Source organism: Nyctereutes procyonoides, unplaced genomic scaffold (genome assembly GCF_905146905.1).
Source record: "Nyctereutes procyonoides isolate TBG_1078 unplaced genomic scaffold, NYPRO_anot_genome, whole genome shotgun sequence".
Classification (NCBI taxonomy): domain Eukaryota; kingdom Metazoa; phylum Chordata; class Mammalia; order Carnivora; family Canidae; genus Nyctereutes; species Nyctereutes procyonoides.
Genome location: NW_026575052.1, coordinates 64,155,960 through 64,179,996, shown reverse-complemented (window position 1 = coordinate 64,179,996; position 24,037 = coordinate 64,155,960). Strand labels below are relative to the sequence as shown.

Sequence of the window (24,037 nt, the reverse complement as noted above, 5' to 3'; positions counted from 1 at the left end):
GGCAGGACTGTCACAGGAGGGCAGGTCGTCTTCTAGTTAGGAGAGAACCACCCAGGGCCTAGGCCCCTGGCCTCTGCCACCTGCAATGCGGAGGTCTTCCTGAGAGTAATGCCTTTCCCTACCTTGTAAGCATCGATTTGTTTTTCATTTGCTATTGAGCATTTTCAAACAAAGTTGGATTATTTTTTTAAATTTATTTTTATTTATTTTATTTATTATTTTTCTCAGTGGGCTTAAAGGTGCAGGAATTTAAAGTAGGCAAAAAACCCGACTCAGGTTAATCTCCCGCTATTTTTCCACGGCTTTGCAGGAAGGACACACTTGTGAAGACACATGGTGTTCTTTCTACATTTAGTTGCAGTAGATGCTTTTTTCAGTGTTTAGCGTCTTAGTCAACTCCTTTTTAAATCAAATACCCATAATCATTGCTTACATCTCCACTCTGGAATCTTGGCTCTAGGATAGTTTACACCACATAGTTTGACAGAGAACAACACAGCTTCTGTTTTTTAATACAGCTCTGAGCCTTTTTTCCCCCGCATGCACTGATAAGCAGATTTTACACATAATTCAATGTACAGAGTCCAGCGAGTAATACATGCCGGCGGGACCCTGGGAAAGTGTGCCTGGCTGAGATGATAGAGTTTGCTTCTGAAATGTAAGATTGCCTCAATCGCTGGAAATGTCTTTTTGTTTTTATTGAATTCTCTGGAAACCACCTTTCTTATTTGGGTTTTGCCAGAACATCCCTTTTTTTTTTTTTTTTTTTAAATTCTGGGCTTAACCTTCTCCCCACCTCTTTCTGAAGACCCCAACTTATATTTGAAGGTTTATTTTACATCTTAACTTTTATTTCATTCTTATCAATGTTCTTGGAGAATGTGTGACTTTGTGATGTTAGAAAGTAGCAAGTTGAAGGCCCTGAGACACATGGCCATTGTGAGTTAGCAAAAGTTAATATTCAATATTCTCCCAGTTTTCTGCGATCTTGCTTTTTTTTTTCTCTCTTTTTTTTTTAATAGCTGATACACTCTGATGTTCTCTTTAAAAAAAAAAAAAAGGTACTTGAAGTGCTTATAAATTGCCTGGTGCACTTTGTCTTTGCCTGTTGGCCTAAACATACTGTTTCAGAGTTTTTTGTATTCCACTTCTATGACCCGTTCTGACCTTTGGAGACCTGGCACAGCAGATCTCAGAGTCGGGCCTGGGACCCCTGGAGGTCCTCAGGTCCACTCCAGGGGGCATCAACATGTTTTGACATCAACACGATTTTTATGATAATAGCGAAACAGAAAATGCATTTTTTGCTTTAATTACCCTACAAATGTACTGTGAAGATTACCAGAGAGGCCTTACGGAATGTGTGCTTCTGTATTTTTTTTATTTTAAAATTTTGTTAGTTTTAATTTTTTTTTTTTAAGATTTCATTTATTTATTCATGAGAGACACAGAGAGAGAGAGAGAGACAGAGACATAGGCAGAGGGAGAAGCAGGATCCATGCAGGGAGCCCGACATGGGACTCGATCCCAGGTCTCCAGGATCACGCCCTGGGCCAAAGGCAGGCGCTAAACCACTGAGCCACCCAGGGATCCCCAGTTTTAATTTCTAATACAATAGAGGTGGGTGGATATAACCCTCATAAGCAAAACTTTCTTGGAATACTCAGTGTTTAAGTGGGTAAAGGAGGCACCTGAGTAGCTCAGTGGTTGAGCATCTGCCTCTGGCTCAGGGCATGATCCTCAGGTCCTGAGATCAAGTCCCACGTCGGGCTCCCCACAGGGATCCTGCTTCTCCCTCTGCCTATGTCTCTGCCTCTCTCAAAAATAAATAAAATCTTAAAAAAAGAAAAAAGAGGGTAAAGGGGTCTCAGACAAAAATTATTGGGAACTGCTGCATTAAGGGTGTCTGCCAGACAAAAGATGTTGATTTTAGCGATTCTGTGGCATAAATAGTGAAGGAGAATTGTACTGCAGAGGACTGTGTCTAGGAAGTTGGCAAGCTTGTTCTTTATATCTGAACATCTGCTTAACAGTTGCACATGTCCTGTAGCTTTCATTAATGAATCTAATTGCTTGATATTGTCATTACTGAACTAGTAAAAGAAAAAGCAGTTTAATATTGGGGCATGGCTACTTAAAACTTTATTGAGGTCATCCTCATGGCAGAAAATCATTTTTGTAAATGACTTTTTCAATACATTCTTTGTGTATATATAGTCTGGTTTTCCTGTTAGCATTTGGAGATGTATGTTTATTACATTGTATTTGGAAATCACATAGGTTCCATCTTGCCATGAATTTGCAGTATAGAAATGCTACCAAATACTAAAATTGGCTCAGGGGAAATGGAAAAAAAGAATTTTACACCTGGCTTACACCTAAGTGCCAGGCCCAAGCAGTATCATCTTTGCAGAGCCGACAGTGACTTTTTTTCCTGTCTGTAGCCTTCACCACCCTTACTGAGTAAATGACTGTGCCTCAAAACATAGGAATTCATTCATTCATTCATTCATTCATTTAGCACATTTGGGCTGTTATTGCCATGCTTGCTTGAGAGGTTAAGCCTTGGGTGGAAGCAAGGACCTCGACATTTCTTGTCCTTTGGCTTTGTGATCCACATAAAGGCTAAAAGTACAAGTTCTCTATTAAATGTTAAGAGCTGGGACACCTGGGTGGCTGAGCATCTGCCTTCAGTTCAGGTCATGATCCTGGGGTCCTGGGATCGAGTTCCACATCGGGCTCCCTGCAAGGAGCCTGCTTCTCCCTTTGCCTATGTCTGTGCTTCTCTCTCTCTTTGTCTCTCATGAATAAATAAGTAAAATCTTTAATAAATAAATAAATGTGTGTTAAGGGCTTACCTTCTCTCAATGTGGTCTCCTAAACTGTATTTTAGCTGCATTACCACATCTTTATAGCTTACATAAGTCATAACAGAAAGGCACATAGTAAGGACATTTGGATCTGTAAATACAAAGAACAAATCTATCCCTCAGTACCCCCACCACTCAATGATCACCATTCTTGGTCACGGATCCCTAGGGACCTCAGCACAGCCACTAAAATGGACCAGAGCCAGCACTCAGGATGATACCTGTTTTCCACCTTGGAATGCTACTAGTCTAGGGGCATGCAGGAACTGTAATGATCTATGTATAGAGGCAGTATTTAATTTTAAAGTATTTAAAAATAACATATAAAAGGTAAAGGAGAAGTATTTATATACAAGTTACTTAACACTTAAAATGTATCCACTATTTTTATGGAAAAAATAAAGCTAACTAGAAAAATGGAACTGTATTGCTAAGTTTTTAATATTTTGTACAAACAAGCACTTCTAGTGGGTTTTCTCACTTCTTGGCTCAAGTGTCCTGGTTTTTGGGCAGTTCTTGTGTAGCTGAGTGATATCCGGAACTCTTTTGAGGACACAGTTGAACAAATCCTCATGGGGACCTGTCCTGACCTTTAGGTTATTCTGGTCCTCGTAGAATACCATAGAAATTGTTATGCTCTGAAATGACGGATTTGAATGTTCGAATCAACTTTTTAAATCAAAAGATAGCATGAGAAGCCAGGGGCCAGTACTCGGCAAGCTAGCCATTACCCTTTAGAAAATACTTGGCTGTTACAATGCTTGTCCTCCCCACTCAGAACAACATGATTTACTTTTATGTCATTTTTGTTGCTCACAAGACCAACATAGCTATAGCCTCTTTTTTTTCCTTAAGGATTTTATTTACTTATTCATGAGGGACACAGAGGGAAAGAGGCAGAGACATAGGCAGAGGGAGAAGCAGGCTCCCTGCGAGGAGCCCAGTGTGGGACCCGATCCCGGATCCCAGGATCACAACCTGAGCTGAAAGCAGATGCTCAACCACTGAGCCACCCAGGCGTCCCTAGCCACAGACTCTTCACGAGCCATTGAATAAAATAAGTTTCTCAGCCGTTTTCACCTGCATCTTCAACATGTCAGGGCACTTGTAATGCACATCATTCCAGAACACACGCTAAGATCGTTTGGCCCTGCAGTGGAGGCTGTGAACATTCTTGACTTCGGTACGTAGATCGGTGTGCGCCCTGACTCGGTCGGAGCAGCAGCGCTGTGGGCAGTGCTGACCACTGACCCAGCACACAGATAGAAGGTTCCACACGTTGTCTAATATACTCTGCCTCAGTGCTTTTCATCTTAATGTGTCAACAGCTCCCTGGGGACTCTTGTGACATTGCAGATCCTGACCTGGGAGGTTGGAGAAGAGGAGGGGAAGCCAGGATTTGGCAGGGCTCACAAGCCCCCCCACCCCTCCCCAGGGGACGGCCACACTGCTGGCCTGCCTTTCCCTCTTATGACAGAGGTCACCTTCCCACTTTATTTTGTTTTCACCACAACAAGGCTACCAAGACGTCGGGCCTGAGACCCATGGAACCCAGGGACGTCAGAGCAGTTCGAGACCTGACCAACACTTACCTGAAGCGGTTTCACCTCGCCCCGGTGATGGATGAAGAGGAAGTAGCTCACTGGTTCCTCCCCCAGGAGCACATTATTGACACGTTTGTCGTGGAGGTAAAGAGGAGGTGCTAAGACACCACACAGAAGTACAAGACTGCCCTGAGGTTGAGTCTGTTTTCTGGAAGAATCAGAGAGGGCCCCAGCCTTTTCCTCTGTCTCTGGGATGCTACTTCCAAACCAGATCTCTCTGCTCGCCCCGATAGAACCAGAATTTCTTCTTATGGTTCCCATCCCCAGAGAAGAACAGTTTTTGCTAGTTATTCGTGGGAAATTAGGATACTTTTGTGTTGGTACCGAGGTGACTAATTGCTTGGTGAGGTTTTGAGAAGGCTGGATTGGGATGGCCTTATCTGAGGCAGATGCTTTCCAGAGCTTAATATCCTTGGGTATTTCATGAAGCTGGTTTGAACAGAACGGCTTTCAGTTGAGATGGCACAACTCAGCCACTCAACCCTAGTTCAGGGGAAGGAAGGAGAAACAACAGTCTAGATTTTCTGATTATTGATTGGATGAATTTAGCATAGTGCTTCTTAAGCCTTTAAAAGAAAAAAAGCTTGACATTTGTTGTTCAAATGGTTTTACACATAGAGGCTCTTTAGACTGAAGTGGGATTGGGTTCAAAAGTTGAGATTAAACCTGGTAAGTACCTGGGGAGAGAGAGAGTGAGGAGGCCGTGTGGGAGTTCCGATAGTCCATTCACCATTTATTGTGAGCACTGAGCTGTAAGTGCCTTTTCAACATTGTCAGGCATCAGTCTGGATATAGGATGACAGCCAAGTTAGGGCAGAAATGGTAGAACAGACACAGTGAATTCCGAGGACGTTCCTGGGCAGTCTTTGTTTTCAAGCTCTTATTACTAGAACAGCGCTAGAGTGCACATCTTAAAGCACAAATCTTTATGCACTTGTAAGTTTCTCCAGGGCAGCAGTTTTTCATCTCAGGACTCCTTCACCTTCTTAAGAATTATTAAGGACCCCAAAGAGCTTTTATTATTTGGATTATATTTACAGATACTTATTACATTGAAAACTGAAACAAAAATTTTTAATATTACTATTTTATAAATCAGGTAGGGAAAGCCAAATACTGTATGATCTCACTTATATGTAGAATCAGAAGAAACCAAAAATCACAGATGCAGAAAACAGATTGACAGTTTTGCTGTAGGGGTGGGAGAAATGATTGAAGAGGGAGGATCACAAGGTATAAGTTTTAAGTTATAAAAAAGTCACGGGGATACAATGTACAGATGGTGACTATAGTTAAGACTGTGTCGCATATTTGAAAGTTGCTAAGAGTGCAGACCTTAAAAGTTCTTAACACAAGAAAAAAAATTGTTACTACATGCAGTAATGGATTTTAACTAAGCTTATTATGATCATTTTGCAATATATACAAATATTGAATCATTAACTTACACATGTGAAAGTAATGTTATATGTCAATTGTATTTCAGTTTTAAAAAATAATAAATAATTGAAAATATATGTATTATTTCCTTTAATAACAATATAACAATAATAAACAGATTACCTAAATAACGTTTTTTATGAAAAATAACTTTTCCAAAGCAACAAAATGAAGTATGGCATGTTTTACATTTTTGCAAATCTCTTTAATGTCTGACTTACTAGAAGACAGCTGGGCTCACATATCTACCCCTGCATTCTGTCTGTTGTGATATATTATTTTGGTTGAAGCACGTGAAAAAAAAAATCCTTCACGTGAAGTCTTGAAGATACGGAAAAGAACACGTATATTAGTAGCTATTCAGATCATTTTGAGTATTCCCAATCTGAAAGCATATTTAGTGAATTTTCCGTACCCTGTTAGATTAAAATCCATTGTCTGTCTGGTCCTTTCATTATTCCTTTACCAGTGAATGAGTCTGTAACATATATCAGTCATTTGGAAAATAACGGCTCATTGAGCTAGAAAGATCTTCCAGATATTAACAGTTCATATATAAGATCAAAAAGTCTCATTCATTGATATTCCAACCATTGTCCTCAAAAAAGTATATAATATAGTTCATGGTGGAGGATACTTTAAATTGCACCCTGAAAGCTCAAATTTTATCAGTGGCAACAAATCCCGCCAATATTTTCCTTGAAGTGATAGACTCACATCACTGATTTTCAAGATGTGCCAGATACCCAAGTCTGAATGACCGTAGTATGCTAGTCCTATTTTGAAGTGGTGTTCTCTGAAAAAAGTGGCTAGTTCAGCTCCCAGCTCCATCACCGATGGGCTTCTCTGAGACAACCTTTATGATTCAGTATGCAAAGAAGTGCTCTGTGCATGTGTCCTTCCGTGGCATCACACAAGATGTGAAAAGGATGAGCTCTGGAGTGTCGAGTTAGTACAGTTAATAATTCTTAATAAAAAAAATAATTCTTAATCAAGGACATGCTTAAGTGGAACCTTTTTTTTTTTAATCCATGAGGGTGTGGTGGTAAAGAATAAAAAGACCACCAGGTATACACCATTGCTTCTGCCATCTTCATGCAGATGTCCACGTGGTGAGCAAGGCAAATAACCTGGTAGTGCTGGTATGAAAATCATTTTGATGTCTCAGACTTCTGGAGGGGTCTCAGATACCCCCCGGGGTTCACAGACCACATTTTGAGAACTGCTGCCCTAGTGTCTATACTCAGGGTGAACTGCTGAGGCTGAGGATCAGACGCATTGCTGACGTTACTTAGAGCTGGCCATAGAGCTCACCAAAGTATCTCTTGGCAGAGTGTGTCCTCACTAACATTTGGTTATCATCAGACTTTAAATTTAGGCCACTCTAATGGGTATCAAATGATAATATTGTTTTTCATTTGTATGTTCTTATTAGTAAAGAATTTGAACATCATCTCATAAAGCTGTTAGCCATTTTATGCCAATCATATATTTGCCTCTTTTTCTTTTTAACTGTAATCTTCTTGATTTCTATTGGTTCTTCCATATGTTGAATACTGATATTTGTATTGTGCGCTATTTCTGGGTTCTCTCTTCTGTTCCACTGGATCTCTGGTGTCTGTTCCTCCACCAATACCACTCTGTCTTGGTTACTGTAGTTCTAAGTCTTTTTTTTTTTTTAAGATTTTATTTATTTATTTTTGGGAGAGAGAGAATGAGCATAAGCCAGGGGGAGGAGCAGAGGGAGAAGCAGACTCCCCACTTTCCTGTTACGATATAAGCATATAGTTCTGTAAATGTCCTTCCCTGCACTGCTCTAGCTTCATCCTACAGATTTTGGTATGTCGTATTTTCATTTGGTTCTATGTATGTATGTATATATGCATGTGTTTATTTATTTTTAAAGATTTTATTTATTTGAGAGACAGAGTGCACATGAGCAGAGGGGCAGAGGGAGAAGGAGAAAGACTCCCCGCAGAGCAAAGAGCCTAATGTAGGACTCGATCCCAGGACCCTGAGATCATGACCTGACCCAAAGGTCAGTTTAACTAACTGAGCCACCCAGGCGCCCCTGTTTTGTTTTGTTTTGTTTTTTAATTTCTTTTGAAACTTCTCCTTTGAGCCTTGGATTCCTTAGAATTCTGTTGTCAACTTTGACCTGCTCAGAGATTTCCTGTTGACTTCTAGTTTCATTCCATGATGGTTGGAGAAGACACTGTATGATTTCAGCTCTATTAAGCTTCTTGAGATTTATTTTAAGCCCATATGGTCTGTTTTGGAGAAGGTGTGTGAAATGTATAATCTCTTTTCAGGTGGAGCATTCTATATATGTCATTTACGTCTTATTGTACTCAGATTTTCTGCCTCCTTGATGATTTTCTTTCTAGCAGCTCTGTCAGTTGATGAGAGTCCCCAACTATGACTTTGGACTTGTCTATTTCTCCTTCCACCTCTCTAAGGTTTTTTTGATGTATTTTGATGGTCTTGTTTGGTACTTATACATTTAGGACCTTTGTATCTTCTCAGGGGATCCATCTTTGTACCAGCATGTAATACTCCGCTTTGTCTCTAGTAATTTCTTTGCTATAAAGTCTACTTTATTGGATATAAATATAGTCACTCCTACTATTTTAAAGATTTATTTATTTATTTTAGAGAGAGAGAGAAAAAGAGTACATGTGTGCATACAGTAGGGGAGAAAGAGAGAGAAACTTAGGCAGACTCTGCCTTGAGCCCCATGTGGGGCTCAATATCACGACCTGAGCCTAAACCAAGAGTCAGAGATGCTTGACCAGCTGTGCCACCCAGGTGCCCTGTCACTCCTACTACTTTAAAATTAATGTTTGCATTAATTTTACTTTCACAGCCCTTTTACTTTCAGCTTATCTACATCATTGAACCCAAAAGTTTCTTATAAATGGCTTGTAGATGAACCATGTTTCTTTATCCACTCCACCAGTTTTTCTTTTGATTAGTGTATTTAGGCCATTAATTTGATAATTACTGATAGGCTAGAGCTTAAATCTGCCATTTTATTATTGGTTTTCTCTTTGTTTCCTCTGGTTCTTAGTCCTCTTGTTTCTTTTTCCTTGCCTTCCTGGGGGCTACTTGACTATTTCTTTAGGATTCTCTGTCTTGATGTGTTTATGGTGCATTTGGGTGTATTTGTATAGTTTGCATGATGGTTGCACCGAGTATTCCTGTATATAGGAATATGTGACTTATCACAGCCAACTGGTATCAACATTTTACCACTTCAGGTGACCTTACTTCCATCAGATCCCTTTATCTTCTTGACTTTTAAAAATTGTCGAGTATCAGATGGTGTTAGACCTTGTGTTTCAGTCATTAAGTAGATTTGTAAAACTTCTGAGGATAGTTTAGAGCATGTATCAAGATTCCTGCTCTAATGTTCCTTCTTCCTGACACTCTAAGATTCGTTGTATTATTATTGCATTTCTATTTGGAGAATGTCCTTTGGCCAGTCTTAAAGGTATGTTTGCTAGCCACAGATTCCTTTAGTTCCCATTTGTTTGAGAATGTCCTTATTTCTCATTTCTCCTTCATTCCTGAAGGACCGTTTCACCAGATGCAGAATTCATGGCTGATTGTTCTCTTCCTTCAGCACTTAAAATATTGTGCCTCTCTGCAGCACCTGGGGGGCACAGTTGGTTAAGGTTCAGTTCAGGTCATGTTCTCAGGTCATGAGATGGAGCCCCATGTGGAGCTTTGCACTCAGCACAGAGTCTGCTTGAGATTCTCTCCCTCTGTTCCTCCCCCCACTTATGAGCATTTGCTTGCGCTCGCTCACTCTCTCACTCTCTCAAATAAATTATTAATTTTAAAAAATGTGCCACTGGGCACCTGAGTGGTCAGACAGTTTAACCATCCAACTCTTGATCTCAGCTGAGGTCTTGATCTCTGGATCCTTAGTTCAGGCCCCGCATTGGGTTCCGCACTGGGCATGCAGCCTACTTTAAAAGAAAAAAAAATGTGCCACTTCCTTCTGGCCTCTGTGGTTTCAGGTGAGAAATACGCTGTCATTTGAATTGGTATTCTATTGGTAACGCCTTGTTTCTCTGTGACTACTTTGAAGGCTTTCATCTTTAGTTTTCAGAACTTTAATTACGATGCATCTTGGAGTAGACATCTTTGGGTTTTTCCTGTTAAGGTTCGCTCAGCTTCTTAATTCTCTTGTGTATGTTTTGCCAGATCTGTCTTTCACTCATTATTTCGTCCGCTTTCACAGTCCCCACATTTCTCTTTATCTTCTGGGACTCCAGTGATAGGAGTGTCTGCATCTTTTGTTACTGTCCCACAGATCCCTGAGACTTAATTCATTTTTTTTTCCAGTTTCTTTTCTCTCTTTTGTTCAGACTGGGTAAATTCTACTGAATTCTTCAAGTGCAATGATTTCTGTCATCTGTCCTCTCCACTCCACTCCTGAGTCCATCCAGTGAGTTTTATTTTTCAGTTTCAATTTTTTGAGTTGAACATCCTTATTGATACTGAATGTTTAGGTCTTTAATTCATCTCAAATACTAAAGCTGCTAATACAGAGCAGTAGAAAATCACTTTAGTGAAATGTGAATTCCTCAGTGTCTGGGGGGGAAAAAGGTTTTGTAAATCAGGAGCATTCAAAAACTGGATAATGCATCCATATAGAATTTTCTTTTCTGCTGAAAGAAATATTAGCAAGAGCATACTTGGGGTATAGCCTCTTCAGCTGTATAATTCAGGCAGATCATAGTTTGAGTTGTAGGCCGACTGCATAGGCCACCACAGCTAATTGAAGCAACCCAAACAATACTGACTCACTTCTTGTATTGAAAGGTGTCCCAGCAATGATGAAACCAAGACCTCGTTTGCATCTCTTTTGATTTTTGGTAACTTCAGACTCACAGGTGCATGTTGGCAGTACTGATGCCTTTCACAAGTTTCTCGAAACGGCTTCCAGATTTTATCCAACTTCACTTTATGCTGATAGAATTCTGGCTTTGTGCTAAGATGTTATTGTGATATAGTATCTTTTAGTTGGAGATGGCAGCGTTCTAATCCCTGGAGCTCTTGTTTCTGCAAAAACAGTGACTCCACTTTCATCCCTGTTCTATAGGTCTAGAGAGACTCATTAGTCAGGCTAAGGGAGAACTTTCCTTTCAGAACATTCTGCTTCTTAAGAACATTATGCAAACTGCCAGCTAGCGCTAGGCTAAGAAAAGTACAACTCCATGCTCTTCTCAGGCTCTACCCAATGTATCCCAAGGGCCCCCCTCCCCACTCCAGACTGCCAAGAGAGAGGTAGGAGCTGTTGCTTTTTGTTCTAACAGAAAGTTACGGTACAAGTCAAAAATTAAGAAGCGAGCTGAAATGCATGGATGCAGTTTGTTTCGGAAGGTATTGACCTGACCTGACCTTTGTCCTTTAGAACTCCAGTGGTAAACTAACTGACTTCCTGAGCTTCTACACGCTCCCCTCCACGGTCATTCACCACCCTGCTCACAAGAGCCTCAAAGCCGCCTACTCCTTCTACAACATTCACACGGAGACTCCCCTGCTGGACCTCATGAGTGATGCGCTCATCATAGCCAAGTTGGTAAGCGACTCATCCTTTTTGTCCTGTGTGTTTCTCCACATATGTGTGCCAAAGTATGTAAAACCTCTTACTGTATCTTCTCCCGCATAGGTGCAATTCATTTGAGATATGTTTTATTGTTGACCATCAGTCAAAGGAAGAATTATAAGAGTTTCTTTTAAAACTTCAGAGACTGTTGACATCATTGATTCTATTCCAACTTAACCAAAAAGACATTTTGTGCAAAGTAGAAACTTTTAGCTCTAATAGAAGAATGCATGAAACCTGTGATACAAGGAATATAGAGAAAATACATGGTACCTTGATATAAGGAACATACGTGTTTGGGTGGCAGTGAATAATCAGCAACAATAACCCGTTTTGAACTCAACTAAATATAAATAGTCTCTGAATTTTATTTTTAAAATTAAAGAGTTTAAAATAAAAGGAATTAAATTAAAAAATGGGTCGTACTATATTTGCAATATCTTTCTCTTGGTGTAGTAGTTAAATTCTTGCTACAAATAAACTTTAAGAAGTTGTAGTTGTTATTTCAATGTAATTATTGAACATGAGGAAATATTATTCATGAGAAATTGTGAGCAACACATCAAAAGTATCTTCTTTGAAAACTGAAAAAAAAAAATTTTTAACATAGTACTACTCTTGGATCTCCAAATCAACATTATCCTCTGATTCTTTGATTCTTTTGCTCTTTTTCAACTACTTCCTCCAAAAAAGGCCAGTAATAAATTACTTAAGGTAAAACGCCTGAGAAATAGAAATCTGTCTGTTACCCCATTTTATACAATATTTTTACCTGACATTTTCAAGAAATTCCATTTTTACTATTAAAATTTCACTAAATTTATTTCCCAGCATCAGCCCAAGACAAGTACACATTTAAAATCTTTAAAGCTGTGGCTCAGTCAGAACTTTGAAAAGCCAATAACTAACAGTTCTGGAGATGGAGACTTCTGGCCAAATGTTCCTTCTAAAACAGGGATAAAATATTCTCTGAGATCCTAATAGATTACTTTGTATTAGTGTTAGCCAACATAGTACAGATTTTGATTTGAAATTTTTGGGTGATCTTCCTGACTCTGTCAGACTCACTGTTTTTATAAGACAGTTTTGTTTTTTTTAAAGATTTTACTTATTTATTTGACACAGAGAGAAAGAGCACAAGAAGGGGAGTGGCAGAGACAGAGGGAGAAGCAGACTCCCCTCTAAGCAAGGAGCCCAGTGTGGGGCTTGATCTCAGGACCCTGGAATCGTGACCTGAGCTGAAGGCAGATGCTTAACCAACTGAGCCCCACGTGCCCCTATAAGACAGTTTTAAACTGAGTTCTTAAAAAAAATAAATAAATAAACTGAGTTCTTAGCCTGTACATAGACTATAGACATTAAACCTTATTAATGTGTAGTCAAGCTATTAGTAGAGGAATTGTTATACTGAAATATATAATGTAGAAAACACTCCAGTCCTTTGACAGTTAAAATTTGAAATTCTTTTTCCACTGGCAGAAAGGATTTGATGTTTTCAATGCACTAGATTTAATGGAAAATAAAACCTTCTTGGAAAAACTCAAGTTTGGTATAGGAGATGGCAACTTGCAGTATTACCTGTACAACTGGAGGTGTCCAGGAACAGATTCTGAAAAGGTAAGTGCCGTGGATACACACCCTTTATAAACGTAATAAACAGACCTAGGAAATCCCATGCTTGTTGCCCTTAGGACTATTAAGGTGTTTTTAAGTAGCTTTTAAAAAATACTGAGCCATTGTGGTACAACTTATTTTTTCTTGCTTACCTGTTCTTACCATTCTGTTTCTCCCCTCCCTTTAGGTTGGACTAGTGTTACAATAGATGGATTATTTCTATTTCTAGAACTCGGACATCATCACTTGTTAATACTCTATTTAATGATTCCTGGAACTGCCATTCCAAAGAAGAATAAAAGCACAACTTAATGAAATCGGCGTAGTCGGTAACAATCAGAAAAGATGAAAAAAAACCACCCATACGTGACCAATAGTACATATTTCTAGCTAGAATGTTAACAGTCTTTTTTTTCACTGTTTACCCATTTGTAGAAGGGATGAAAAGGTAGAGAGAACACATTCCTCTAATTTCCAGACTTTTAGCTGTCTCTCACTGAAGAGAAGGTATTTTTCCACTCTCTAGAAAAGGGACTGTTTTTCTATGGACTGGACGGAAGTCACAGAATTGTTAAGAAAGTCTTTGCTCTTACGTGGAGATAAACTCCTGCATTTCTATGTATTAAGTGTTGGTCTGTTCGTCCATGTAACAGAATGAAGGATCCATTTGGAAAATTGGTGCTTCCGTCACCTTACGCGCTGTCACTGGGAGCATTTACGGAATCAGCACTTCCGTAGCTCGGTGACAAGTAGGTGGGTGTTTAAGTTTAGAGGGAGATAAAAATGTACTGCTGACTGGTAAGTACATTTCTTTCTCCAGAAGCAGAATTGCCAAATAAACACACACACATATTTGTACTTTGGTCTTCAGCAGGTCCGTAGATTGGTTCAAAACTCAAATTTTGTGTGCAGATATGTACAGAGAGTCCACACCCATGACCGACTCAACTTTGCAGCTGCCACACACATTCATGTCTTCTCAGCGGCAGCAAGAGATGTGAGGCAAAGACAATAAAAGCTCTAAGGTCAAAAGAAATGCTCAGTGGAATTATTAGTGCTATCAGGACATCGATAGTTTGAATGTTTTTATTACTTATGCAAAATTGCACATATTCCTTTATGCTGACTTTAAGTTATCATGAAAGCTGTCATGCTAATGGAAAATGTCTTATTTGTAAATAAGTATTCCTAATTTTGTTACTGATGGTGTTTTTATCTAGAACTTGAAAACCCAGGTTTCCCAGTGTACATATATATGTATATATTGCCAGTAGTCAAAGGAATGGGGAGAACATGCTGAACGAGGCCACATGAAACTGGCTTTGACTCAAAAACCAGAGTAGACACTTCTCCCTGCCTTTATAATACCAGTGCCTAGGCTCTTCAGTCCAGAAAAACTTAATTTCAGACAACATGATGGCCTTTCCTTTACGTTCTAAGTGGTCAAATGAAACCAGTCAGATCTCCTGTCAGGCAGCAGCTAGCAAACTATGGCCCATGAGCTCAGTCCAGCCTGTCACCTGTTTTTGTACAGCCCACAAGCTTAGTTTTTACATTTTTGAATGGTTGTTGGGTGTGTGTGTGGGGGGGGAATCAAAGTAATGACATTTTGTGACATGTGAAAATTATAGAACATTCAGATTTCAGTATGCATAAACTTTTGTTTTTTTAAGATTTTATTTATTTCTTCATTAGAGACACACAGAGGCAGAGACACAGGCAGAAGGAGAAGCAGGCTCCCTGCGGGGAACCCAATGCAGGACTCGATCCCCAGATCCAGGATCACACCCTGAGCCGAAGGCAGATGCTCAACCACTAAGCCACCCAGGCATCCCTCAGTATCTGTAGTTTTTTTTGTTTGTTTGCTTGTTTGTTTTAAGATTTTATTTATTCATGAGAGAGAGGCAGAGATGCAGGCAGAGGGAGAAGCAGGCTCCATGCAGGGAGCCCGACGTGGGACTCGATCCTGGGTCTCCAGGATCAGGCCCTGGGCTGAAGGCAGTGCTAAACCACTGAGCCACCCGGGCTGCCCAGTATCCATAGTTTGATTGGAACACAGCCACACTTGCTTACGAATTGCCTGTGGCTGCTTCACACTGGAAAAGGTAGAGCGGAGTTATTCTGACAGAACTGTGTGGCCCAGAAGGCCTCAAATATTTACTGTCTGGCCCTTTACAGAAAAAAAACAACAAATTGTTGACCCTGACTTACACTAAAGAGCTGAAAGCCACTCTGCACCCTCCTTACCCTCATCCTAAAGACAAACCCACTGCTGTGACCACCACTAGAGGGCATGCGGGGACCCCACCGTAGTGCGTGATTAGGACAGTTGACCTTTCTGAGGACCCAGAGAGGACTTCTCATATAAGACCATTCAGACTCCACCGCTTTACCTTCTTTCTTAACAGGAGGAGAGTGGCCTCGGAAGCAAAACTGAACCAATTCACCAAAACACCAAGAATGAAATAAATGGGATTTTAACTTAATCTGGAGTCAGGGGTTTAGCTGAGAATTCTGTTGCATTCATTTTTACGGCAGTCTTAGATGATGTGGGTTTTTAGATCATTGCCGAATTGCCAGTCAGAAGTTTTATCACAAGCTCACCTTGTGATGAGACTGTGGGCACTTTTCATTTGTTTACATAATTCTAGTTGTAAGAGAATTCAGATTCTTTCCACAGTCACTTTTAAATACAGTAATAGCGTTATTTCCCTCTTTGTAATTTAGGCAGATTACTGATGAACATTTCAAAACTGAAGACTGGTAAAATTGCTTGTGTTTATAAAATAGTTATTAGAACTAAATTCCACTGCAATATACACTGTCTTACAGATTCAAAAAAACACTGTCCTGCCTTGTCAACAGTGGAAATGCTCTATTTCAGAAGGTAGCTTTCCCTCCCTGACCTTTTTTTTAGCCAAGATGGCATTCAGTAACATTTAAATGAACAGAGGTGGCCTATTCCCAAGAGTCAGCCAGAATTTAGGCTGAAAATATATTTTAGCAATCCAGTACCTCCCCACTAAATTACTAAAGGACCTCTCCGAACACATACTGTAAATAGCAGATGCTTTAACAGACATAGAGCATTGATTATGCTCCATTTCCTAACATAAAGAACCCCAGCCATTCCACAAACCCATCTCTGAGGCCTCAAGCTCCTCAGTTTTCTCATTCTCTTCCTGCTTCATTTGACCTAATTATCAGCATTCTTTTTACCCATGCTGGATTTCCAAGGAGATGAGTTAACCATGCAAAGGGGTGAATTTCAACTATTCACAATAACGTATCTGGGTTTTTCCTATAAACACTTTTCTCCCAAGCTCATGCATATGCCTACCAACAAAGAAAATCAAATCAACAGTAAAAAAAAAATTCTGAATGTATTGCTTGTTTAGTATCTTTCTTTTAAAACTGATCAATCTGCAATCCAGTTTCATCTGCATTACTCACTAGAACCTGTTTACTGTGGCACATTTTCCAAGTTTGATAGAAAGATGTCAAGTGTTGTAGGATACAGAATTTCTTGCTTACAAGCACTGTACCAGCCTTTTAAAAAGTGAATTTATACAAGCATAGAAATTAGCTTCAATAAACTTTTGTTTTGATATTCATATTTTTGAATATTTTCTGCACTTAGTGTTTTTAAGTGTCAGCCTATTTATACAAAGTCTTACACCTAAGGAAGGAACATTACAAAAAGTATCCCGAGAACATATATAAAAATAACATATTTTATTCGTTTTAAGGCTTCTTTACAGAGTGTCTTTTTACAGCTGTAGGAAACTACAAGTTTATAGATTACTTTGAAGTTGGTTTTTTACTTTTGGGTGGTTTCCTTATCTTACTGGGGTTTGGAATCACTTTCTTTATTTTCAGGGGTTGTAACACTATAGCCTGCTGACCTTCCACAAGCTTCTTTTTACGTTTAGAGGGGTCTTCAAAGGAAGTTTCTAAAATCTCCTTGTCCTGGCTTTCCAGAGATTCAGTGTCTACATTTTCCCAGGCCTCTTTAGGCTGCCCATGCAGCCATGGTACATGTAAACTGGGTACTCGGGGAATTATGGCTTTTACCTCCTCAACAAAAGCCGTGGTGTCCTTTCTGAACCCCAAGGCCAGGACACATTTTAAGCCAATGACAGGTGCGAGTGTCTCACTGAGACGGGGAACCTGACAAGCAGGCACTGATCTGCTGGAGCTCAACTGAATCAGGTGGGAGGTGATGATGGCAGGCTTGGCTGACTTACACACGAGGACCAGCAGCAGCCCATTCCTTTCCAGGGCTCTGGTCACTTCATTAACACCGATGGCAAGCTGCCTCCTGACGAGCACAGGAGTCCACCCTGACCCTTGCTCATTATCTTCTGGTTGTTTCTCTTTCAGATCCTCGCTCATATCAACTTCTGTGCTACATTTGTCTGGGCTTTGTTTTTTTAAAAACTGCTTTTTCTTTCTCTTCTTATCCTCAATCTTCTGAAGCCCAAGAGATTTAAATCTGTCTTGAAGTGTCTGTAATATGAAGTGCATGTCTTCTCTCTCTAGAGTAGTCCAGCAGATAGTATATGGGTTGTTTAACGATGTCTTTACAGTTAAAGGTCTTGTCTTCCGGATGGAACCCCGCCCCGGTGCTTGAGGAGCTGCAGCCATTTGGAAAATCTTTCACAGAGAAGCAAACGACAAAGTGAAATCTGTGTTACTAACAATGCATGTCAGAATATCTTGTTTGTACTTTCTCTGATTCTTGGTAGACAATAGCAAGCCTGATTATATAGAACCAATTATGTGACCACACTGAACCTCTTAAGATTAAGGAATTTATTTTCCCCATTTTTTCACGACTTGGTCTTTATTCATATACAGGCAATATATAAGTGTTTTGCATTACTGCAGTCACCGTGAAATTCTATTTCATTTATTAAAAATGTTCCATGTTTCTACTTGTTCAGGATTCTGTTTTTAATGACTGTGTGGTATTAATCTTACAGATTTGTTACCATTTGCTAAGTTGGTCTCCAGTTAGGCTTCCACCCTACAAACACTCCCCAAGCGTCTCCAGTGTGCATGCAGTATTCTAGTCACTGGGGTTCGGCAGTGAACAAGTCCACCTGCACAGAGCTCACGATCTAAGGACCCAGGGCCCGGAAACCTCTACCATTCATAATTAACCAGGTGTGGCTTTTAAGAAACGAATAGTGATAACATTATGATTAAAAATCCAAATGATACTTTAATTCTGAGACTTTTTGCAACTCTCCCTCCCTCCCTGGGCCCTAAGCTTCTTCCTTAAGCATCTCATACATACACAGGTATAGATCCCCCCCCCTTTTTAAATATTTTAGTCATTTTATTCATGAGACACAAAGAGAGAAGCAGAGACAGAGGCAGAAGTAGAAGCAGGCTTCCTGCAAGGAGCCCAATGCAGGACTCAATCCTAGGACCCCAGGATCACCACCTGAGCTGAAAGCAGACAGATGTTCAACCACTGAGCCACTCAGGTGCCCCACAGATTCCCTCTTCTTAACAGTTACTCCAGGCCGACTGCTTCTCCAGCTGGCAACTTGATGAAAAGTAGGGAAACTTTGTAATGAAAGTTGATATTAGTCCGTTAAAACTAAGAAGGATCCTTCTTGGGAAAATGTTAAAAACCACTGATCAAGGGACCGTATCCTGGCTGTTCTTCCCAGGTCAAGTGCACTTCTCTTCCCTCAGTTTTATTCTTCCCTTCTTCCTGGTGCTCAGCTAAGAACCACAGTGACCTCTGTAGCAAAACAGAAGGAAGTAACACGAGCCAGGCCCCTGGAAGTCTAGGGCTGTCCCTATTTTCAGATAACCAGCTTTTCTCCCTGCAGGGAGGAGGTCTGACCCTCATTCCAGGTCATTTATCCTACTGGGGCCCACCTTCCCCAAAATGCCACATGCACAATCAAGGATTAAGGTCTCCAATTAAACTTCCACTCACCAGGCTGGCTACTGATGGTGAAGAGCAGCTATCTTTGGGGAATGTGTCAGAATTTGGGGGGAGTGTGTAAGAATTTAGAAGGCATTTTTTCCATGCATGATTGTGATTCTCACAAAATTCCTATAGAATCAGCCAACCTGTGGGTGAAGGAACAGCCTCGGGTTAAATGCTTTGCCCAAAGTCACAACTGATTTTCCAAACACAAAGTTTATGCTCTTTCCATCCTGGCTGCACCTCAAAAGTAACCTGTTGCCTTTTAAAACATACAGGTGGTTGGTCCTTATCCTGGACGTACTGAACTGGAATCCCTGGGAATAGGACCAGGGTACCTGTATTTGTCAAAGCTGCCCAGATGACTCTGATCCAGAACAGGGTTAGAATAGCTGGGATAGGACAGGCTGCCCCTTGACACCGGACAGGCCTCCTGAGAAATGAAAAATGGCCTCTTGACTGCCACTGGTCTCCACTGCTCCTCCTAAGTCCTCTTGTAACAGAAATCCAAACTTCAGCTCCTCCAGGGAGGGTCGGACCTTGTTCAGGACCTTGATGCCAGAGCCTCAGTACCTGCTGTGCAAGCTGCTTCCTTCATACCAGCCCCTCTGCACAGCCATCCTCACTGACACCCCCCCCCTCATTTTCTCCACATTCCCCCCAAGCAGAGGGAGTCAGGAAGCAGCCCAGCTAAATCCATTCAGGATTGGTAGAGGCTGGCATCAGGTTGAAGGTCAGGAAGACGAGCAAGACAAATACGACTGAACAGAGCTCTTGCCAAACTGCAAGTCAGCTCATGTGCCTCAGCATCCAAGCAGCATGATGCTGAAATCCTTAAGTAATACTTATACTTGTGTGCTCTGGAGAGACAGCAAGTGAGGCATGAACTCTTGTCCTCAGAATCTAGCGGGAGAGACGAGAGCCAAGTAGTTCAGATAGAGCAGAACCTTCCACCAGATAATCCAAGAGCAAAATACTGATGAGAAGGGATGGCTTTAGAGCAGAAAAACATGAAGGCCTTGCTGAGGTGCCTTTTGGGCTATGTCTTGGAGGCACTCACCACCTATGGGATCAAGTGCAAACCCTTTAAAGTGACCTACAAACCCCCCATGCACTGGCTCTCACCTCCCACCAGCCTCTTCCACCATTACACCCACTTACTGCTTATTGAGGCCACCAATTTCTACCCTCCCCATCTTTTTAATTTTTATTCATTTATTCATGAGAGACGGAGAGAGAGAGAGGCAGAGACACAGGCAGAGGGAGAAGCAGGCTCCATGCAGGGAGCCCGATGTGGGGTTCCATCCCAGGTCTCCAGGATCACGCCCTGGGCTAAAGGCAGGCACTAAACCACTGAGCCACCAGTGCTGCCCCCCTCCCCATCTTTATACATATTATTCCCTCTGCCTGGAATACCGTTCCCACCTTCGGCCCCACAACCACCTTTCTTCTTCAGCAAGTATTTCTGGATTATCCACAATGTACCAAACCATAAAGTATTAGCGTAAAAACAGTTACTGGCCTCAACAGAGCTTAGAATCCATGAAAACAACAAATGAGCAGGTAATAGTATAAGATGTGCACATTCAAGTCTGGGAATTCTAAGGATACTAAGGAAACAGCAGAAGCATGAATTAGCTGAAGGGGTGAGAAAAGAGGTCCTGGAGAAAGTGACCTTTCAACCCTGCATCTGAAGAGTGCCCGCCAAAGGGGGCATGAAGCAGAAAGAGTACCCCAGGGAACAACATTAACGAAATGAAGGAAGTTCAAGCCGCTGGGGCAGAGATGCTAGAGATGCTGAGGTATCAGGAAAGGGAGGCGAGGACCAGAGGGTGAAGGTCCCGCAAACCGCATAATGAAAGCAACTGCAACGTTTGAGACACAAGAGCGAGCGTGATTTGAAAGACCCTGCAAAACGATCCTTGTGGATTCCCCGGGGCCACTCCTTTGCCAGAAGTGGAAGGAGGAGCAAAGAGGTTCCCAGGGTAGGCTCGATGGTGGCTTGCACGAGAGTGGCCGCAGAGGGGAGTGGGACAAAATTACATGCAGTTGGAAGAGTTAACTGGTGGCACCTACCCGGCTTGGAGCTATCAATAGGAAGCAAAGGACTCAGAAATGCCTTCCGGGGGATCCCGGGGTGGCTCAGCGGTTTAGCACCGCGTGATCCTGGGGTCCCGGGATCGAGTCCCACGTCGGGCTCCCTGCATGGAGCCTGCTTCTCCCTCTGCCTGTGTCTCTGCCTCTCTCTTTCTCTCTCTGTCTGTCATGAATAAATAAACAAAATTTAAAAAAAGAAAGAAATTAAAGAAAGAAAAGGGAGTTGGACGGCAGCCCCAGGGCCCGCAGGCTGCGTTCCTGTCCCCGAGCTCCTCCCCGGGCCTGCCGCCCGCCTGGACCGCGCATCCTTCACTATTTAGCCCGCACACCGCAGTCCTACAGGGATCCGCCCGCACTTGTAGGCCTGGAGCACTGAGGGGCCGGGGGGCGAGGGGGGGCTTTATCTCGCCGTTTCCCGTGCCCTAAGATGCTCAACCCCAGGCAGAGAGAGGACAGGAAACCCAGGCCCGGAGGCGGAACGTAGCCCCCGTCGCGCTGGGGCGGCCTGGCCGGACGGACAGGTCTCCCGGAGAAGACCTGGGGACCTCGCGTGCCCACCCCGCGTCCCGAGCCGGACCCCACCGGGGCGCGCCCCGCTCCCACTCACGACCACAACCCAGCCGCCTGCACGTGCGCCGCGCGTGCGCAGAGCCCCCGCCTCTCTGGCCCCGCCCCCCCCCCCCCCCCCGCCCAGGCTCAGACCGCTTCGCATCTCATCGTCCCCCTTGTCACTCACGATGGGGAGAGTCGGCCCACAGCGCCCAAGGCCCGAGCCACAAACACCCAGAGTCCGGGATCGCGGGCCGGGAGCCTCAGGGCTGCGCCCTACCGCGGCAGCGCGCAGGCGCAGGGAGACTTCACTGCGAGTCTCGCGAGACTTCACGGTTGTCGTGGTAACGCGTCGCTCTTAGTCTCGGTCGCTGGGTCTGCTGGGTCTGAGGGCTCGTCGGTCGCCGCCCGCAGCTGTTTGTCACATCTGCCGCCCTCTCGCTTCTAATCCAGTCTGTACCTCTCAGCTCCCGGTAGCCTTGGCTCGCTCGCCCTCTTCTCGCTTTTCGGTATTTGGCTTGCCTGAGGGGAACGCAAAGCCCCAGGCCGTGCCCCAGCGTCCCCGGCCTGCGTCGACTCCCCGGCACCAGGGAAGTCAAGATGCAGCGGGGATGAGGGGTGGTCTGGGATAAGAACGTGCTTACAGGCAACCGTGTAGGCGATCTTGCCCCCCCACCCCCCACCCCCCGAAACAGGAACGGGAAGGCTGCTTCGGAGTGTGCGACAGCAGCTCCGAAAACTCCCCCAAGTATCTGCTGTAGCTGCTCCGGCCAGTGAAAACTGACGGTAGGAACGGGGTCGCTGGGAGGTCCTGGACGACTGCGAAACGGCTGGAGGACGTTTGCAAGGTCAGGCATCGGAGCGTGTCGATCCACCCGGGGCCGGGAGGGCGCTTGGAAGAAAGTAGGTTGCTTCTGACCTGAAGAGCCTCCTCCCGCCCTCGCCACCCCCTTCCTTTCCCTTTCCAGCCTAACTTAGCTCCCCACTCCCACCCCCACTTAACTTTTCCTCTCCCTATCTTTCTCAAAACTTGTCCTTTCTCAACCTCTTCTCGGCTCGTTTTGATTTTCCATTTCTTTTTTTTATTATTATTTTTATTTATTTATTCATGAGACACACACACACAGAGACAGAGACATAGGCAGAGGGAGAAGCAGGCTCCATGCAGGGAGCCCGACGTGGGACTCGATCCCGGGTCCCCAGGATCACTCCCTGAGCTGAAGGCAGGTGCTAGACCGCTGAGCCACCCAGGCTGCCTTTGATTTTACATCTCTTAATCTGTTTCCTAACATTCTGGGTTTTTAGCACCGACGTAGCACCTAACTGGCCGTAGAGTAAGCAAAACAAAAAGCCCGTGTTCCTTTTGGTTCCGAGATCGTTGCAGGTTACCCATGTGATTTCTAAAAATATATTTATTTATTTGAGAGATAGGGAGAGCACGAGCGGGGGTAGGGGGTGAGGGCAGAGGGAGAAGTAGACTCCCCGGCTGCTGCCACGAAGCTGAATGGGGCTTCATGCCAGGACCCTGAGATCGTGACCTGAGCCAAAAGCAGATGCTTAACCAGCTGAGCCACCCTGGAGCCCCCAGTGTGACCTTTAAAAAAAAAAAATCCACTGGGTGTTTTGCTATATGTTGGCAAATTGAACTCCAATAAAAAAATAATAGTAAAATTAAATAAATAAAAAATTTTTTAAATCACAAGCAAAAAGACTAAAAAGAATGAAGTTATAATTTGAGTGTAACAACAGGCTTTTGTTTTGTAAAATGAACCTTACTGGTTCCTTATGATGAACTGCAAACATCAATTTTAAGTCTTCCGTCTAGCGTCTAAGCTGTCAGGGAAGTGGGGACACACATATCTAGTTGAAATGCTAGAGGAATGGGAAGGAACTGTGCCTAAGTTTTCGTCCCCCTAAGGTTCCAGAGTGCTGAGTTAGATGTAGAGCATCCCCTCAGCTTACAGTCACTCTGTGATGACTGCTACATCCCACAGGCTGTGGAGCCAGTTTGCCTACTTGAAATCCTAACTTCAGCTCTGACTAGGGTGTCACCCCTAAAGCAAGCTAATTAACTGTGTAGTGAAGTGATAAAAATAGTGCCTGTTGTGCTTCTTAGGAGAGATCATCTATGTAAGAAGATTAGCGCAGTCCCTGGCATGCAGAAAGCGCTTAGTAACTCCAACCCGAATTAGAGTTAATAAAAATTAGGGGCACCTCGGTGGCTCAGTGATTGAGCATCTGCCTTCGGCTCAGGTCGTGACCGGGACGTCCTGGGATCGAGTCCCACCACCAG

At 42.8% G+C, this 24,037-nt stretch overlaps 2 protein-coding genes across 9 annotated transcripts in view; one reads left to right on the top strand and one right to left on the bottom strand.

Moving 5' to 3' along the window:
* The window catches only part of NMT2 (N-myristoyltransferase 2), a 69,801-nt gene extending 55,617 nt beyond the window's left edge, over positions 1 to 14,184 (top strand). For all 3 annotated transcript variants that reach the window (XM_055331636.1, XM_055331639.1, XM_055331638.1), the window contains 4 exons: positions 4,388 to 4,558; positions 11,340 to 11,507; positions 13,014 to 13,151; positions 13,336 to 14,184. In XM_055331636.1, the coding sequence (XP_055187611.1) occupies positions 4,388 to 4,558; positions 11,340 to 11,507; positions 13,014 to 13,151; positions 13,336 to 13,356 (498 nt within the window). In that variant the 3' untranslated portion in view covers positions 13,357 to 14,184. The remainder of the gene's footprint in view (positions 1 to 4,387; positions 4,559 to 11,339; positions 11,508 to 13,013; positions 13,152 to 13,335) is intronic.
* Positions 14,185 to 16,866: 2,682 nt separating this feature from the next.
* On the bottom strand, positions 16,867 to 22,030 carry RPP38 (ribonuclease P/MRP subunit p38). 6 transcript variants are annotated; one of them, XM_055331643.1, is made up of 4 exons: positions 21,932 to 22,022; positions 21,175 to 21,358; positions 19,108 to 19,244; positions 16,867 to 17,804 (listed from the first exon to the last, which is right to left on the bottom strand). In XM_055331643.1, the coding sequence occupies exon 4, from the start codon at positions 17,793 to 17,795 to the stop codon at positions 16,950 to 16,952; it is 846 nt and encodes a 281-aa protein (XP_055187618.1). In that variant the 5' UTR covers positions 17,796 to 17,804; positions 19,108 to 19,244; positions 21,175 to 21,358; positions 21,932 to 22,022; the 3' UTR covers positions 16,867 to 16,949. The 6 variants fall into 6 exon arrangements, with proteins under 6 accessions (XP_055187618.1, XP_055187615.1, XP_055187619.1 ...); XM_055331640.1 differs by lacking the exon at positions 19,108 to 19,244; XM_055331644.1 differs by lacking the exon at positions 21,175 to 21,358 and having other exon boundaries at positions 21,932 to 22,020.
* Between the last annotated feature and the right edge of the window lie 2,007 nt (positions 22,031 to 24,037).